This window comes from Cyprinodon variegatus, unplaced genomic scaffold (assembly GCF_000732505.1).
Source record: "Cyprinodon variegatus isolate N-32 unplaced genomic scaffold, C_variegatus-1.0 Scaffold235, whole genome shotgun sequence".
Classification (NCBI taxonomy): Eukaryota; Metazoa; Chordata; class Actinopteri; order Cyprinodontiformes; family Cyprinodontidae; genus Cyprinodon; species Cyprinodon variegatus.
This window is the reverse complement of record NW_015150688.1, coordinates 688,799-705,662: the sequence shown is the minus strand read 5'-3', so window position 1 is coordinate 705,662 and position 16,864 is coordinate 688,799. Positions and strand designations below refer to the sequence as shown.

Below are 16,864 nucleotides of genomic sequence, written 5' to 3'. Positions count from 1 at the left end.
ATATATATATATATATATATATATATATATATATATAAAATCCAGAGGTTCTGAGTTAGATCCTCACTCCTATGGACTGCCACCACTCTGGGTCCCTGAGCAAGATCCTTAACCCCACACTGCTCCTTGGGCGCCGCACAATGGCAGCCCACTGCACCCCAGCAGAATGGGTTAAATGCAGAGAGTTAATTTCATTGCTCTGTACTTGTGAAAGTGTAATGACAAAAACAAAGATAAAAAAACCCGCTAAAACACTAAAAGCAATAATTTTACATCTATATGCTAGTCATTTATTATCGTTTTTTCCTGGTTACAACTATGAATTATGTTCTAACATGTGATCTTCCAGTTGCTTGTTTTTGCATATGCTTCTCTTTGGAGGACCAAAAAACATCCTGGAAATAGATAGCCTTGCAGTCTTCTTCTCTGATGGATATTGATCCCCAGCAGCAGCTGGATTTCTATTGGCTAATCCCTACACAAGTTGAAGCAGCTGTCATGCTGAGATTGACACTGTCAAATATTAATTGGATGTTTTCTTTGGGATCAAGATGCTAACAAACTGCCATTTTAGAATATATCTAACATATTACCACAGATTTAGAGTCATAAACAAAAATTTCTTCCTATAATCCTTATTTTTGGTCTCCTATGTTCTATAATTGTACCAGGCTCATCTGGCTTCCACTTCACGACTACTTCCATCTAATTTTAACTTATTTTGTGCCATTTGTTGTTGTGCTATGGCTTTGGATTCTGTTGCCCCCTATGGACCAGTGTATTAAAACGTCCATCCATACATGAATAAATTCATTGTCCTCTCTTTCCAAATCTAAGAGAAAGAATCTCCTGCTTTCGATAATGTTTCTTTAGTTGGATCCCTGCCTGTAGGATCAATTAAACATTATTTTTCATCCTGTCTATTCCAAATTGATCATTTCAGATATCTGAACACAGCCACGCCTGAAAGAAACACCTGTGACACTTTTGTTCAGGATGTGCTTCATTGCAGTAGAGGCGTCATACTGGGAACAAGAACGATTCTGCCAGGATGACTCAGCGTGTAGGGTGAGAAAACGTTAAGAATGTTGGAAATTACTCCCTTATTGGAGGGCACTTACACAGGAAGGATAAGTGCAGTGCTCAGGGACATAATGAGAAATATCAGAACTGTCTGTTCAAAAGGCAGCTTTTACTATCCATGCAAGCAAACTGAGGTATGGACGAAAATAAAAAATCTAATGTAAATGGACAGCTTTCAGTGTATTCTTTAAGAAGGGTTGCTCAGGCAGCAGGAAGTAGCCAAGGATAGGATGTGATGAATTTCCTAACACGCTTAACTGCCCCTACTCACATGTGTTTGTGTGACACTGTAATTAAGCAACTTAATGAGTTACAGAGAGATGCTAGACTGGGGACAGCTGGAGACATGGGGAGAGAGACGCAAACACTGACAGAGAGATAGAGAAACCACCTGCATCTTTGAGACAGAGACAAAAACACCAGAAGAGCCATACCCTCTACTAATAAGCCTTGACCAACAAACAAATATCCCTATTTGTACAAATATGGGAGCCAAGCTGTACATACAGTAGAGTAGTAATAGAATCAGACTTTGCTTTTAAGCAGCTGGACTTAAGATAAGGTATGATAGATAAAGAAACAATAAAATAAGATAAAATAAAACAAGATAAGAAAAAACAAACACTCAGAGATAAAAGACGGTGCAAATAGTCATCGACATCTTTAAAATCCATATTTTGTAGTTGGCTAACAGTGCGATATAGACTTGATTAGATCAGGAAGCTGTGCAACCAGTTGGATTTTTATCAACAATCTAAGGGCCTTTTTGGAGTAGAGAAGATTATAGTCTAACAGCAGCTATGAGAAAGGATGGTTGGAAGCTCTCCTTTGTGCAGTTACGATGTGGCAGTCTGTCACTGAAGTAGCTCTCGGTCTCTGCGGTAGCTCCATTCGTATGGTGGGGAAACACTGTGCAGCAGTAATGTTATTTTTCTGACAGTATTGTTTACAGTTCTTTTGTCTCCCACAACCTGCACCGGGTCCAGAGGTCATCCAGGACAGAAGTGCTTCTCTTGCTCAGAAAAAGTTTTTTTTTTTTAAATAAGTAAACTATCACATCTTTACAACAACTAATCATAATGTAGTCTGGCCTTCTTATATCAGTTGGCAGCCATTCTAAAAAGAAAAAAATATATAGCTCTGAGAACTGATGTCAATATAGCTCTGAAAACTGATGTACCGCCGCTAAACAGATTTGCTTTCACAAGTAGACCATCATGGTTGTTGCCACAAAGTACTGCTTGGTAGTGGATCTGAGTGGAAAACATGGTGTGCAAACATAAGACATATCCCATGATTTAGCTCATAGATATCACCACTATCAACAGACAGTGGCTAACGGCATGAAGAGACTTCGACAAAGTTGTGAATGGCTGTTTTCTACTTCCTCATGTAGCGTGATCGGGGGAAAGAGTATGCAGATCCCATGATGGACAGCTTAGTTTCCACCCGTAATATCCTTGTGCCAAGTATAATGAGCCCTTTAGGAAGTAAAACCATTTACACAGAACATGGAGAAGGATAGAGAGTTTGAGAAAGAGTTGAGAAATACGAACTAAGAGGAGAGGAAAGAGTGCATAAGAAGAGAGAATAAAACAAAACAGCAAAAACTGACAACACAGAAGATATAAAGTAACTCCTAGAAGTCAACTTCCACACCTATATGAGGCAAGAGGGAACACAACATAACAACTGTAAAGAGGAGAAAACAGACAACCAAAGCGAACATTAAAAAAAACTTCCAGAGAAGTGAGAATCTCTTAGATTTCCATTTGTGTGACAGGCAAAGACACCATTACTCAGGTTGCTATATATCTGGAGATGCAGCTTAGTATTTGGTATTATTGTGCATCCGTGGACACCTGGAACTAATTTCACATGGTATGTGTGCATAACCATGCTCTATTATAAAGGATTTATGCAGCTTCTGCAAAAGGATAATATGCTCAATAGCAGGTGTGGACTGCCCCAGACTCGCACCCCAGATCAGTGGGACACAAGGAGGACAGACATAAGGACAGCCCCAACCACCAGAGAAGGGCAGATGAGGGCACCTGGAGGCCGACCCCTGAGGGGCCAAACTGAGACCATGGTGCCGAGATTGCAGCACTAAGGCCATGGGCGGTCATACCCAAAATACATCCTGATGAGAGCCCCGTTGCCCATTGCCCATTGGCACAATGCCCCTAGTGTGGACCCCACAGGGCCAGGAGGCTCAGGCCCAGCCCAGCAGCCTCCACCAAAAAAACAAACAAATCCTACACCTAGAGAACCATCAGCACCATCAGAACCATCTCAAAATTGGTAATTTGGAGATCGCATTTTATTAATATAAAAGCCCTCACCTCTCCAACCATGCCATTCCACTCCCCATCAATGTTTTTCCCATGTCTGCCATTTGTCACCAGGTAAAGATCGTAGGTGAAGCCCACAATTTTGGCCAAGCGCTTCAGAACATCAATGCAGAACCCTTTGCAGCAGTGCTTCATGGGTGCAGCACCATCCAGGACCAAACTATGAAAAATAAAAAACACATAGGAAATATGTTAGAAAACACTTAATACTTAAATAACAATAAGGCAGTAAAATTTGTGAAAAGAGGATATCAAATGTCGAGGGAGATGGTGTTACATAACAAAGGGAAGGAAGACGTTTGATGGGGACAGTGAGTGGATCAGTGCTGACAGTTTGCAGATGATTTTGGAAAGGGATGTTTTGACAATTTTTATGAAAAAAAATTTAAACCATGATTTAAACAAAAAGCATTTCTATTCATATCAGTCTCACTGAAATCAAGTTAGATTCCTCCAAAGAGGCTAGTTTTCAAAATGTAGGCAGTGAGAAAACTGCTTCAAGCTACACATAGAGAAAATCAAGTACTTTTTGATGACTATCAGTCAAGTGGCTGCAGTGGCCTCCATCAGCTCTCCATAGCAAGAGTGAATTTGATGGCCTCTCAGGCACTTAGCTATTGTAACCTCTTGACTCTGTTACCAAGCAACACAGCCTGCACTCTGGGGGGGATTGTTTCAATTAGAAGCCGCAGTAAGGTTGGGGGAAAATGGGACAAAACACCCTTCAGAAGATAGTAATTTTGTTGTAAGAACATTTGAAATAGGTCTGACCTTTGCAGAAAATGAATACAATTCAAACAGACTTCACCATTAAAGAATCATTTTAGTCAAAATGTCTTTTATTAATGTAAGAGTTGTTATACATTTACAAACGAAATGAATACCTGCAATTTCACAGCCACAATTATCTACAGGGTGTTTAAAACAAACACATTTTGTTTGCAGACTGCATTCTTAGTTATGTGCTAATCAGTAGTTTGGCTGTTAAATATCCAAAGACCTTAAATCATGAGCAAGTTAAGGATTAAAGCTGAGAAATTTAAGGCAGGCAATCATATTACTATGTTTACATTTTTGGTTAACATGAATATTATAAATGCATTTTCTTTTTAACTACGGGCTGGTACGGTCCCTGTGTGTTTGTGTGTTGTTTTCTTGAAGCTGCCGTTACCTAGAAGGCAGTATTGGGTTAATTACAGCAGCACACCTATCCCTAGTTGAATGAATCACCTGCTGAGGAATATAAGGAGGTGGTTGTTGATCATTCCTTGCCTGAGTGTCAACCCAAGTGGTACCTATTGCTGCCTTAAACACTGAGTGGTTTTGCCTCCAGTGTTTGATCATGTCTGAGTTTCCTCCAAGTGTACCACTGAAGCGACCATCAAGATTTATTTTTAATCATCTAAGTCAGGATTTTCTGTCTTATCCCGACATCTGCCTCTTTCTTACTTTGTTTATCCAATGGATGTTTATGCATTGATTGGAACAGGTATTTAACCTCAGCTTACTTAGTGGTTTCAAGCCTCTGTTGGGTTTTAATTAATAGTTTAAGCAATTATTCCCATAAATGCTTGCTTTGATCCGATGCTATGTTCTTAATTTAAATATAAAAGAAAGAATCTTGCAATCCAAATCAAATAAAAACAATTTCTACATGCATATCAATTCATCTCTATAGAAAATGATTTTATCGAATATATTTTGCCCTGTAGTAGGTTATGAGGGTGATGCTGATAATGGCCATGAGGTTCAACTGCATAAGAGCCTGCAGCTTTTTTTTTTTTTTTTGTGGATCCCAGAAATTGTATGATGAGGTTTTCATGACTTGAATTACTAAGCAGAAATGGTTGTAAGAGAACATGTAAGGGCAGTAGTCTACTCTAAAATGCAAGAAACTGATGATGCCTATTGTGTAATACCTCCATCACATGTCAAATGTTAGATGCTGAAACTTTCTTTGCAACTATGCTTCAAGGGTCATTCCTCAAACTCATCTGTACTTATTACCTGGAATTAATAGGCAAGCGACAGGGAACAGAGTCCCGAATGCATGAGCTTGTTCCAGGGTCAGCAGGCTCCACAATAACGAAGGGCCTCTCCTCCAGGGTGACCACTCTGAGGTGTTGAGCATCATCCAGAGGCTTCAGAAAGGAGCCGTAACGAGACCAGGGATGGTAACGTAGGCGCAGGTGTCCATTTTCCCACCAGCCAACCTGAAAAAGCACGAAAACAATGAAAATTTCTCATATGAGTTATCAATATCTTCAAATTTAAAGGTTAAGAAGCAACAAATATATATTTCCATAGATGTGGACAAAATTGTTGGTAGCCCTCGTTTATTAATCCCACACGAAGCAAACTAATGAAGCAGGCTTGGACAATAATGATGGTATCCCTAGAAAAACTTAACAGGACAAAGTAAATTACCAATTAGCATCACAGGTGGCTACAATCTTGTCATTAGGCTCTTATATAGGGCCCTTATACAGGCAGTCACAGTGCTGATTGGTAACATGGTGTGTACCACACTCAACATGGACTAGAGGAAGCAAAGGAAAGTGTTTTCTCCGAAGATAAGACAGAAAATTAAAGACAAGCATGTCAAAGGTAAATGCTATAAGACCATCTGCAAGCAGCTTCATGTTCATTTGACTTAAATTGCACTTATTCAAAAATGTATGATCCATTGTCTGTAGCCAATCTCTGCAAGTTTTGCCACTAGAGGGAAATAATTACAAATTAAAGAGACAGATAATATAAAAGGAAACAAGAGAGCCCAGAAAAGAGACTAAAGATGAACCTCAAGCTCAAGGAACCTCAGTGTTAGAGCACACCATCCGTTTTTGCTTTAGCCAAAGTGAACTTAATGGGAGATGACCAAAGAGAGCACAATTTTTTGGAAGAGGAATTGCATTCCTTGACATGAAAAGCACCTTGAAAAAGTACTTCCACCTTTTGAACTTCTTCGCACAAAACTATACATTTGATCAAAATTTTATGTGATAGTTTAACAAAAAGTAGCTAAGAACCTAACTTCAAATATGCAATAATAATTTTATATAACATTTATTTAATTTATGTTCAGCTGTTTTTGCAGCCTCTAACAGTTTTTTTGCTGCAAGCTTACCATGCAATGAACAAATCTGTAATCCCATCAACACAAGGTAGCTTCTTTGTCCCAATGAGTCAGTCCCAAAATCCATCATATGATCTACTAAAGGCAAAATGCAATGCTGTTTTTAAAAACATGAAGCAAGAAGTCCAGCTGTAGTCTCCTCATTCCAAAGCACCTTCATGTTTGCTTTATCTGCTACACTGCTTGTCATAAACTGCAAACAAGAATCCTCTCAGCTCTCTTTCACCACTGTCTTTCTTCTTGAGGCTTTTCTATAAAGGGCAGATTTGTAGAGTGCATGAGTAATAACTTTACAGCAAACAGATTCCCAGCCCAGAAGTGTGGACCTTTCCTGCTCCTCCAGGATTGCCTTAGGCCTCTTGGCTACTTTTTTGATTAATACTTTCTTTACCAGCCCAACCTGCTCAGTTTAGGTGGACAGCCATGTCCCAGTGGGTTTACAGTTGTGTCATGCTCTTTTCACTTTCAGAGGATAGATTAAAGAATCCTCCATGCTCAATATATCAGTTTATAACCTACAGTAATACTATTTCAGATTTCCCAGAAAAAGCCCCGCCCCCCTGTTAGCTATGTTTTTTTCTCTTCATGATGCATATTGATTAATGTTCTTAAATCACACAAAATAAAATAAAAAACAAAACACGGAAAACCTTCAGTCAAGAGATTAATCAGAGGAGAATAAATTACTTGGTGGAGAGTTTTCAATGATTAAGGGAATTGAAAACATTTCAAATTTAAATAATAGAAAAGGTGAACCAGTTTAAAAAACTATGTGATTTCTGCAGAGCACTGCAAATTAACACAATGAAAAAGAATATATGGTTACAATATTTAATTGTTTTGGGGTGCTGAATACTTGTTTTCAAAAAATGACAAAAACACAATCTTAATAAGTATATTGTTTTAGACAATGGACAAACTGATCTTAGGCAAATAGAATTTTAGAATTTTACTCTCTATTTTTTCTCTAATTTCCCTGCTTTCCAAGGAATCAGTCACATATTTAATGGTGAAACTTTAAAGATTTGCAGTCAGTGCTTCAGACTGGAATGTAATATAAACTTCTAAATATATCCATCTGTGTTTGTTCCTGCTGTTTATTTTGGACATTTTTTACCTAAAGAAACCACGTTAGGACAAGAACAACATTTTGTGTTCTACATTTGGGTGTTTTACCATTCTGTTATACTATGTATTTTACAGAATTCCACTCTGGTTCAAATGGAGATAAGTTATTGATGATGCACATAAAAACTGTTTTAAAAAAATGTCATTTTTTACAGTCAGTGGGTATGCAGTCAAGTGACTCTTGTTTAACAGCCTTTAAGAGTTTCTACTTTTTTCCATTTTCTGTCTTTGTTCTGCTGTTCTAATGTCTGTGCTTTGAAAAACAAATTGAGCAAATTGCACAGAAAATTAAAAAGTAAAATTTAATTCAATGAAATATTAAAACCAGCAATTTTGTGTTAATGCAACTCATTTTGAGGGGTTATGAAAAAAAAATCAATCAAACATTTAAACTATTTGTTATGTAAGACTTCCCCTCAGTCTGAATTTAAACAAAGTCTGTTCTTACTAATTCAAGAGTAATTAATGGACTGACTGGAAGCACTCACACTTTGATTAAATTAGGAGTAGCTTTTTAAGACCATAATTTGTAGTATGACTGCTTAATCACATAATTCCAGGAGGGAAAAAAAGGGAACCAAGATCTTGTCGGCTTATTCTCAAACAAGAACGTCTTTATCAAAGTAAAAAAAAATGCCTCCAATATAACTAAAATTTCACACTCTTTCAGTCCTACAAGTGCTAAAATAAGGGACTTAACAAGTTAACTCTCCTGTTCTCAGTTTATTGCAGTTTAATGCTTTGGTTTTTAACCAAGCAGCACATTGAAAAAGCCTTTTAGGTGAGACGGAAAATGTCACCAAGAAAGAATAAAAGAACTCCAGCAGTCTTGTACACAATTATGCATTAAGTGTATAATCAATGACACACACACACATACATACACACATATATATATATATATATATATATATACAAAAAACTGGGGAAGACCACCCGCGATGGGTGAGGCAGTATTTATTTATTTTTTTTATATAAAGTCATGAAACTTGCACATAAAGTAGCAACATAATGTGCATATCAAGCAATATAACGTTAGAGGAAATGTTTAAAAGAATTTAGGCCTGCTCGAATAAAAGATTTCTTCTAATTTCCTACTTATTCATTGCTTGGAAAATAAAAGCCTCTGTAAGCCCAGAGTTTGAGGAAGAAGAGGGAACATTACAATTTTTTACGTTGTCACTTACTGACATTGACAATGTAGTCTGAGTGTTGTTTGTGCTTCTGTTTTAACTTAACTAACTGATTTCAAAAGTAAATAGTGATTCCCTGATTCTGTGGAGTTTAGGAGCAACAATAAAGTGCATGACAAGGTCAGTTCAAACAGTAAAGTTTGAACACTTCATTTCACATGCATTCATCTAATGTAACATTACACCACTCTCACATTTGTTTTAGTAAATAGCCTGCATTTAAAAAGCACTTTATTATGCCCAAGGACCCCAAAGTGTTTTATGCTACATTCAGTCACCCACCCATTTATTCACACAATGATGGCGTTAAGCTACATTATAGCCACAGCTGCCTTTGGACATGCTGAGAGAAGCAAAGCTGCTGAACACAGACACAACTCAGGCTCTCTGAACACCATATGGACAAAGAAGGTGAAGTGTTATTCGCAAGGACACAATAAATGAGAAAGAAAGAGCTGGGGTTTAAACCAGCGGCCGTACAGATGCAGGGCAAACTCTTGCATACTTAGGCAACCTTTTTACTGAAAGAAAAAGCTCTACGACGAAAGAGATCCTTATACCGGTATATACTTTTATGTGTTCTCCTGTAAACTGCAAAAAATCTTCTGAAAACCATCAGTGTCAATCAGTCTAACTAAAGCCTTACCATGAAGCTCTATATGGGGTCCTACAGTAGACAGTGTTGTCAGAGACCAAACAAACAGAATTATTTTCGGAGACTAATTTGTCCACAGAGTCACAAATCTGGGAAAGGATCCAGAAACATTCTGCTTTGAATTTCCAAATGATCACAGTGGCCTCAATCATTAAAGTGAAGATGTTTGGAATGACGGGGACTCTTCCTAGAGACGTTTGCAGTCAGGGAAGAAGGACCTTAGTTGGAGAGGTGACCAAAAACACAATGTTCTCTCTGTCAGAGTTCCAGTGTTCCTCTTTAAGAAGAGAGAAGAATAACAGGTCTGTATGGTAAAGTAGTCAAAAAAAATGCTTCTTATTAAAAGGCACATGGCAGCCTGTGGGAGTATATCAAAAGGTTCCTAAAGGACTTAGACTAGGGGAAGCATAGATTGAATTCATTGTTTGAATGCTAGGCATCATGTTTTGAGCTTTTCATATTCACATAATTTTGTGATAATTTGTTTCTGGGTTACAGTACATCTCATAAGACTCCCTTAGGAGCAAGACATAAGTTCAAAAGAGACAAGACATAAGGAGAGAAAACCATTTGAGCAGTATTTAAGAAGTACAATTAGGAAAAGAGATCTCACAATGGTAAAGGGAATTTACTTATATAAAGCTTTTTTCAAGTCAGGAGACAAGCGCTTTAAACTACAATCAGTCATTTATCCAAGGACGCAACGACACTGAAAGCTAGAACTGGGGCTTTAGCCAACAACCCTCTGGTTGCAAGACAAACTTCTGCATCTGTCGCCATTGTCACACCCCCTGATCTCAATTATGTCTTGGTTGTGTTGAATGGAAGTTAAAGAGAATGAGATGAGATGAATCTGAGAACTCAAACAGTTGGCAGTGAGAGTTGCCAATTTTATTTCTCAATGAGCCAGAACTGAGACAGTGGATCCAAGTAAGGAGATGAAATTGAGACATATTTGAAATTTCCAAAATAATTCAAATTTTTCTCTTAGCTGAGATCTGGAAAAGAGAGAATTATAAGAGAATTTGGAGAACTTTCACAATGCTCTCTTTAAGACCTATTTCTCAGGAGAGAAATATTGAGAAGAATGTGAAAACCACTCTGATCTCGGTCAGTGCTCATTTATATCTAGGACATGTAAAAGTGACATAAGAGATCCCATCTTCAATTTTGCTCCGCTATTGGCACAGTTCATCCCCAGGCCAATACCGAGGGGAGGAGCAAGCCAATCAATGGCCATTTCTACAGTTTTTTGGTGTTTCCATGTGGCCCCATGAGGCTAGCAATAAAGCAGTCAAGTCCCTGGTTCAAAAACCTCATTTTTTGTATTGTAGCAAAAAAGAACAACTCTTGAAGATACAGTGACATAAAGGCTGTAAGTTTTACTGTCTGCTATTGGTTTCTTCCTCTTTTTGAATTCTCTCATTAAGCATAAATGATGACTTATACCTTTAGTTTATTAAAAACCCAAGGTATTAATACTGTAGCAACAAAAAACAGCAGAAAGGCATGCTGGTAATCTCCATTCTGTACTATATTGAAGGCCTTTGCAGCACTATAAAGTTTAAAATACTTATGAAGGATCTTAACTCATATCTCTTTAAAACTAGTAGATACAATGCAAAACATTTTTTATAACTGTCTTGATGATTCAGTTATTTTTTTTTTTTTTTTACCCCATCCCATAATCTGGCTTCTGCTCTGCGTCATACTTTTAAGGATACCTGCAGTTGCTAAAACAGAATTTTAAAATCCTTTGAAACACTAGAGAAATTTGAGCCCTTTGTGCTCTCGCAACTTTTTTTTCTCTATTTTTTGATTGATGTGGACCCATAAGCAGAAAAACTGAAACTAAGAGAGCAAAAATTCACAGCCTCATATTATGGTTTCTACCTGATAATATATTTTGGTTCTCTTGTTGTCTACAGTTGGATACTTGCTTCAAGCATCCTTTCAAAGTGAAATATATAGACTGTACCACTGATGTCTACTGATTCATAAAAAGCACATACATTAGATAAAGCAAACACTTTCATCATATTTCCATGTTGAGTTTATGCCCATTTCCTACATTACTTTTAAAATACTTAGATTTAAAAGCAATGTGGTAATTTAATTTGATATTTATTTAATTTAATTTTTTTAATTGAATAACTCTTTAAAATAAAGAATTTACCTTTTAAAATTGTAAATATTTTTAAATAATAAAAACGACAATGAAAGAACGCAAATATTATGCACGACTATCATGAGAAAATGTCAAAACACATGATTCGAGCAATTAGGTACTGTGCTATGGGTAGAACATCCCAAATAGTTAATTCAGTAATGCTATATTTGAAAAATTCTGGCAGTGGGCCTATGAGTATTATGTAGATTTCAAATTTTCTAGAAATTATCACATAATACATGTTTGACTGAAAACATTCAACAAAAATTATGAAAACTTCATCCCTGCCCTTATTTGACTTTTTGTAGATGTCTGACATTTGGTGCTGAAACCAAATGTTTCAGCATTGGTTGGGGTTATTCATTGATTTCTCACTGTAGCAGGGACCATTTATTTTAGTTTTACTTCCAGACCTTCTATTTCACTGTTTGCTAAGCGGCTGTGGGGAGATCTTCAAGCCACATGCTAAAAAAAATGCATCAGAAAAGATCTTATACTGCACCTTTAAGTGCAGTTATATGATTTCCAAGAAAATTAAGAAAACAAATCATAGAAAACTGGTAACACTAAAATAGAAAACCTATCATCTTCCTTAGAAATCATTGTATAACAACTCACATATCTGACCCACAGCTTCCTCCGCTGCCACCGAAAAGCGTTTTCTATTGCAGCTCTTTGATCACTGGGGTCTTTTCTTCCCAGTTAATGTTGTTCGTAACATTTTTTTCCAAATCTGCTCCCAATCCAAAGGAACTTTATTGCAGAAACGTACTTTAATCCATCCTTATTATGGAGCTTTATTAAGGCTGTACAACATGATGATGATGTGGATGTATGACAGCCAAGACTCTAAAAATAACTAGTAAATACAATTAAAATGACAATAAGGGTGAAGGCCAATCAGTCCCTGTAACAAAAACTGGAAAATTAGTTTATCAGTGTGGTAAATGGAGAAAAATAACAAAACATGAGTTAATGGGTATTCCATATAGGTTTGTTAAGATATTAACTCAATGCATATAGAGACATCTAAGATACATAATAGGTTACGGCTACCTGCAGATTATCTTGTTTATGTATTCTGCGCATGCCTAAAGACCTTTAACCTATCTGAAAAGTTAAAGACTAACCTCACATCTGTTTTATCAAACCAAGCAATTCTTTAGACTGCTTTGCAGTGATAAACATGCTGAGTCTTAAAAGGTCAGCAGCAAATGGAGCTCAGGATAAAAAGCAGAAAAAGAGGTTTGCTTGTTTCTTTGTAGTGGAGGTCTGAAGAGAGGTAAAACTGAAAGGTTTTAGCAGAGGGCATGACCTTGGATTTGGTGGTATTACTGTACGACTGTTAAACACAACCTCTGATGTCGAGGATATTGTTCCTTGAGTTAGCGCTGACTAACAAGGCTGACAAGCCTAGACAAGAGAAGGAGAGGAAAGGAGGGGGAGATCTAATGAGATAGGGGAGAGACAGAGCTGTGCGACAGCTTAGAGGTGAACATGTACAGTGATGAGTTCCCGTGTCTGATGGAGTGTGAAATTACGGTTAGTCTATCTAGTTGCTGTGTTGTGAAATTTAGCAGCAAAGTGAACAGCTGTATAACTGACCTCCTCCCAGCCTCTGCCGTTGGTGTAGGAAATGACATCAATCAGGGGATTGGACAGGTACCCATCGCTGTTGAAGGAATAATCTCGTCCACTGAGGGAAATGTTGGTGAAATACCTGTGATGTAATTTGGGGAACAGAAAAGAAACATGTGGCTTCATTAACTACAGTCTGGAAATGATTTGGTGCTATGGCAGAAACAGAGACAATAGCACAAACTTAAAAACATCCTACGATAAAATTGGGCACATTTACTCTACAATTAACTTCCCTATTCAGACATGTTAAAATTATTTACAGATATTCCCCATGCATGCACGTTGTAAAGATATATCTATATATTTTTTTTAATAGAACAGCACAGACCTCTCTAATGTAAACATTTGTCAAGGTTGGAGAAACCATGATAAGAGTCTTTGTCCATTCCTTCAAACAGTCTGCATCAACCACAGTTATGGGTCTTTTTATTTTCCCCACTCTTTCAATGAACTCTGCAGCTTAGAATAGTATTTAGATCCAGGAAAGATGACAATTATTGGATCTAGTAAACAACTTGTATGTTAACGTTATTTCATTAAAGTATTGTTCAGAAAGAAACCATAGGTAAACCATGTTTAATTTGTTGGTAGAATTTCTCTCTAATCTTGCAGTATTGTCAGAGTTTCAGTTCTGTTTCCCACCAATAAGCTTCCCCAAGCCTTGAAAGGACCATCAGGTTAAAGCATCACAGTTCCTCCAGATGGAGGACTAGACACTGTACTCATTTGCACCATGTTTATTTTTCTCCCACACTGTTTACATTTGATCACTGTTGCACTGTTGCAAGAGGGACAATCAGGAACTAGCTGTGGGTGTAGATACAGCCGAGGCGGTGAGGAAGTGTGGGCGAGTTTGTCCGACAACGGAGGAACATGAGGGCGAAAAAGAGCAGGGATCCAGATGGAAAAAGGGTCCCAGCGTTCTCGCGTACCTCGCTCTTCTAGCTGGTCCAAATCCACGAGTTGTTTTCCGCAATTGCAGTCATACAAACAAAACAAGCCGGCAAGCGGATATAGATTTGACCAACCAGAGGCCTCATATCTGCGGTACTGTCTGCGGTCACCTACAATTTGGGAGAGGTGAAGCAGAATGTCTACGGAGGGGGCGGGGATGTTTTTGCGTTCACTGCGACACCTACGCAGACGACCTAGTTTTGAAGTATAAATCAGCCTTAACTCTAAGTCTAAACTGTGCTGGTGAAGATTCTCAGCCATCCACGTCATAGTCATTCCAAAAAAGTTAAAAAAAACAATCCACTGGACATTATTTCCAAGTGTGAAAACGTTTTCCTTTCCATCCAGGAAGCTTGTTCAATTTAAATGTCTGAAATAGCATTGAGTTTGAGGCTTTATAGAGTGGGCCAAAATCAAATCCTTGTTTTGGTTTTAAAAACATGCAAATTGAACTCGACAAACAAGTCCGTCCCTCTAATGAACCCCCCTTTCAGACACATAGACATGTATCGGGTATTGCAGGCTAACAAAGAACCCAAACGATCTTCATTCCAAAGGGACGACCCCGTTCTTCCGGATCAATTTGTTTTTGGTCCTTTCTATAAAATCTTGGACTCGACACTATTTCGGACATTTGGAATTAAAAAAAAATTTCTGGCAGAGAAGCAAAATGTCTTCAAACATGGAAACAATGTCAATTGAATTTTCTTTTAACTTTTTTGGTAAGTCTAAAGTGATAATCAATCCTTATTTCTTCCTTATTCAACAAATATTTTTGGTGTAAATTCTCACCACAAAACAGGCTTAAATTGGAAGTCCTCAGTTTTTTGAAGATGTTTTGACTCCTTTATATTTAAGCAGCATCGAGTTCCATCCTCTTAAGCACATTCCAAGTCAGATGCAAATTAAATAGTCACCCCTTGTTCTTCTGGGTTGTTGGAGTCTTTTGTTGTTCATTTGCTATGTGATTGTTCCTGGTTTTCTACATCTGGTGTGCTGGTTTTCAGAGGGACAATTCCAGATGTTTACATTTGTGATGGTGGGACAGAGAGGGTTCTTTTTGTGTTTTTGTATACCATCTAAAGAAGTTGCTGAAATAAAGACAGAGTACAATAGTAGCAATGGAAACTTACCGAACACAATGTTGTTCGGCTCAAAATCTGCAGTAGCAATGTATCAATAAGCTGTTTTTCTTTTAAAAGGAAAGTTCAGTGGTTTGGGATTCAACTGAAACAACTTTTTTTTACCCATGTGAAAAAATAAATGCACTCAAATAGTGAACATTTTTTTTCCTAAATAAAACACAAGAGATTAATATATGTCAGGGTTTTTCATATTTCTACCAGTAGTAGGCAGCACAATTCAAAGAGTCTTAATGTCTACTTTGTCCAATGATTTTCTTTAAATGTTTAATGTGGTTTCACACTGTAATGCTTCAGGGAGTTTGTTGCATAATACACCTATTCTATTGATTACCGGTATGTCAAACAGCTGCTAATGGTCTGAGAGGAAGCTAAATTAAACAATGGTTTAGGACATTACAGAGAGATGATTTCACCAAACCGTGCAATAATAGTGAAAAGGGTACCCCTTTTATTTGTATACTTAATAAGTTCCCAACAGGAATATGTTCTATATTTACACAGGTTTCTAAAAAAAATAGTCTAATAGGCGTCCCAGAGACTGTCTGTACTCTGATGGGAAAAACAAAAAAAAACATGTGTCAAGGAAACCAAAGGTTTAGGTGCAGACATTAAACCTTTTTCTCTTCAGGGAGACAGACACTGGTGTATATAACAGGAAAATGTCACTGCTGTGAAGTAGAGATCACAGAGTGAAAGAAATGAGACAAGAGAATGTGAGGCAGGAAGTAAGAGGCCAGAAAGGGAGAAGAACTCCTAAAAAGTTTCCCTCAGTTGTATTTCTGCACAGGCTCACAAAGCAGAAAAGAACAAATCAGATAAACTCAAACCAGGCAAACATTGCAGGAGAAAATGCTCAGCTGAACTTGTACTACTGAAAAGTTAGATGCAGGGAGCATCTTCACGATGAAGGGGTAGCAGAAGAGAAAACACAATAGCTTTACTTTTGATATATTCCCTCAAGAAACATTAAAAAAAGGGAAAAAAGCTAAGTGATGCAACCTAATTAAAGCATCCTTACAAACACAAGCAAAGTTTAAAGAAATTCTTAAGCAACTCCAAACCCCCCCAAAAAAATCCTTCATGAACTGCAGGTGAAGAACCCCTGATTATATGTAAACTTTTGGGACTTCACTTATTTTCTGCAAACACATTATGATGTGGAGCATGCCCTACATTTAAATCAAAGCATCGAATATGCAGAGCTGGTCTCAGAAGTTTTTGGAAATATTAAAATTAGTGACTTTAACCGAAAAAATGTTGCATATTGTCCCTTTAAGTCTCTCCAGCCTGAGATCTCTTCTGTGAGCGAGTGTGTGAATTCAGATATTAGTTAAGGTTCCTTTAAATCACAGTCATAATCGGGGGTCTTGGGGGTGGATAAGTAATAATAAGTGCTGATAAGTCA

General features: G+C 37.5%; 1 protein-coding gene across 2 annotated transcripts in view; it reads right to left on the bottom strand.

The window, feature by feature from the left end:
* LOC107089017 (glutamate receptor ionotropic, NMDA 2D-like) overlaps nucleotides 1-16,864 on the bottom strand; it is a 244,606-nt gene that overhangs the window by 54,466 nt on the left and 173,276 nt on the right. For both annotated transcript variants that reach the window (XM_015381530.1, XM_015381531.1), the window contains exons 7-9: nucleotides 13,325-13,439; nucleotides 5,445-5,650; nucleotides 3,429-3,597 (exon numbers count right to left, since the gene is read on the bottom strand). In XM_015381530.1, the coding sequence (XP_015237016.1) occupies nucleotides 3,429-3,597; nucleotides 5,445-5,650; nucleotides 13,325-13,439 (490 nt within the window). The remainder of the gene's footprint in view (nucleotides 1-3,428; nucleotides 3,598-5,444; nucleotides 5,651-13,324; nucleotides 13,440-16,864) is intronic.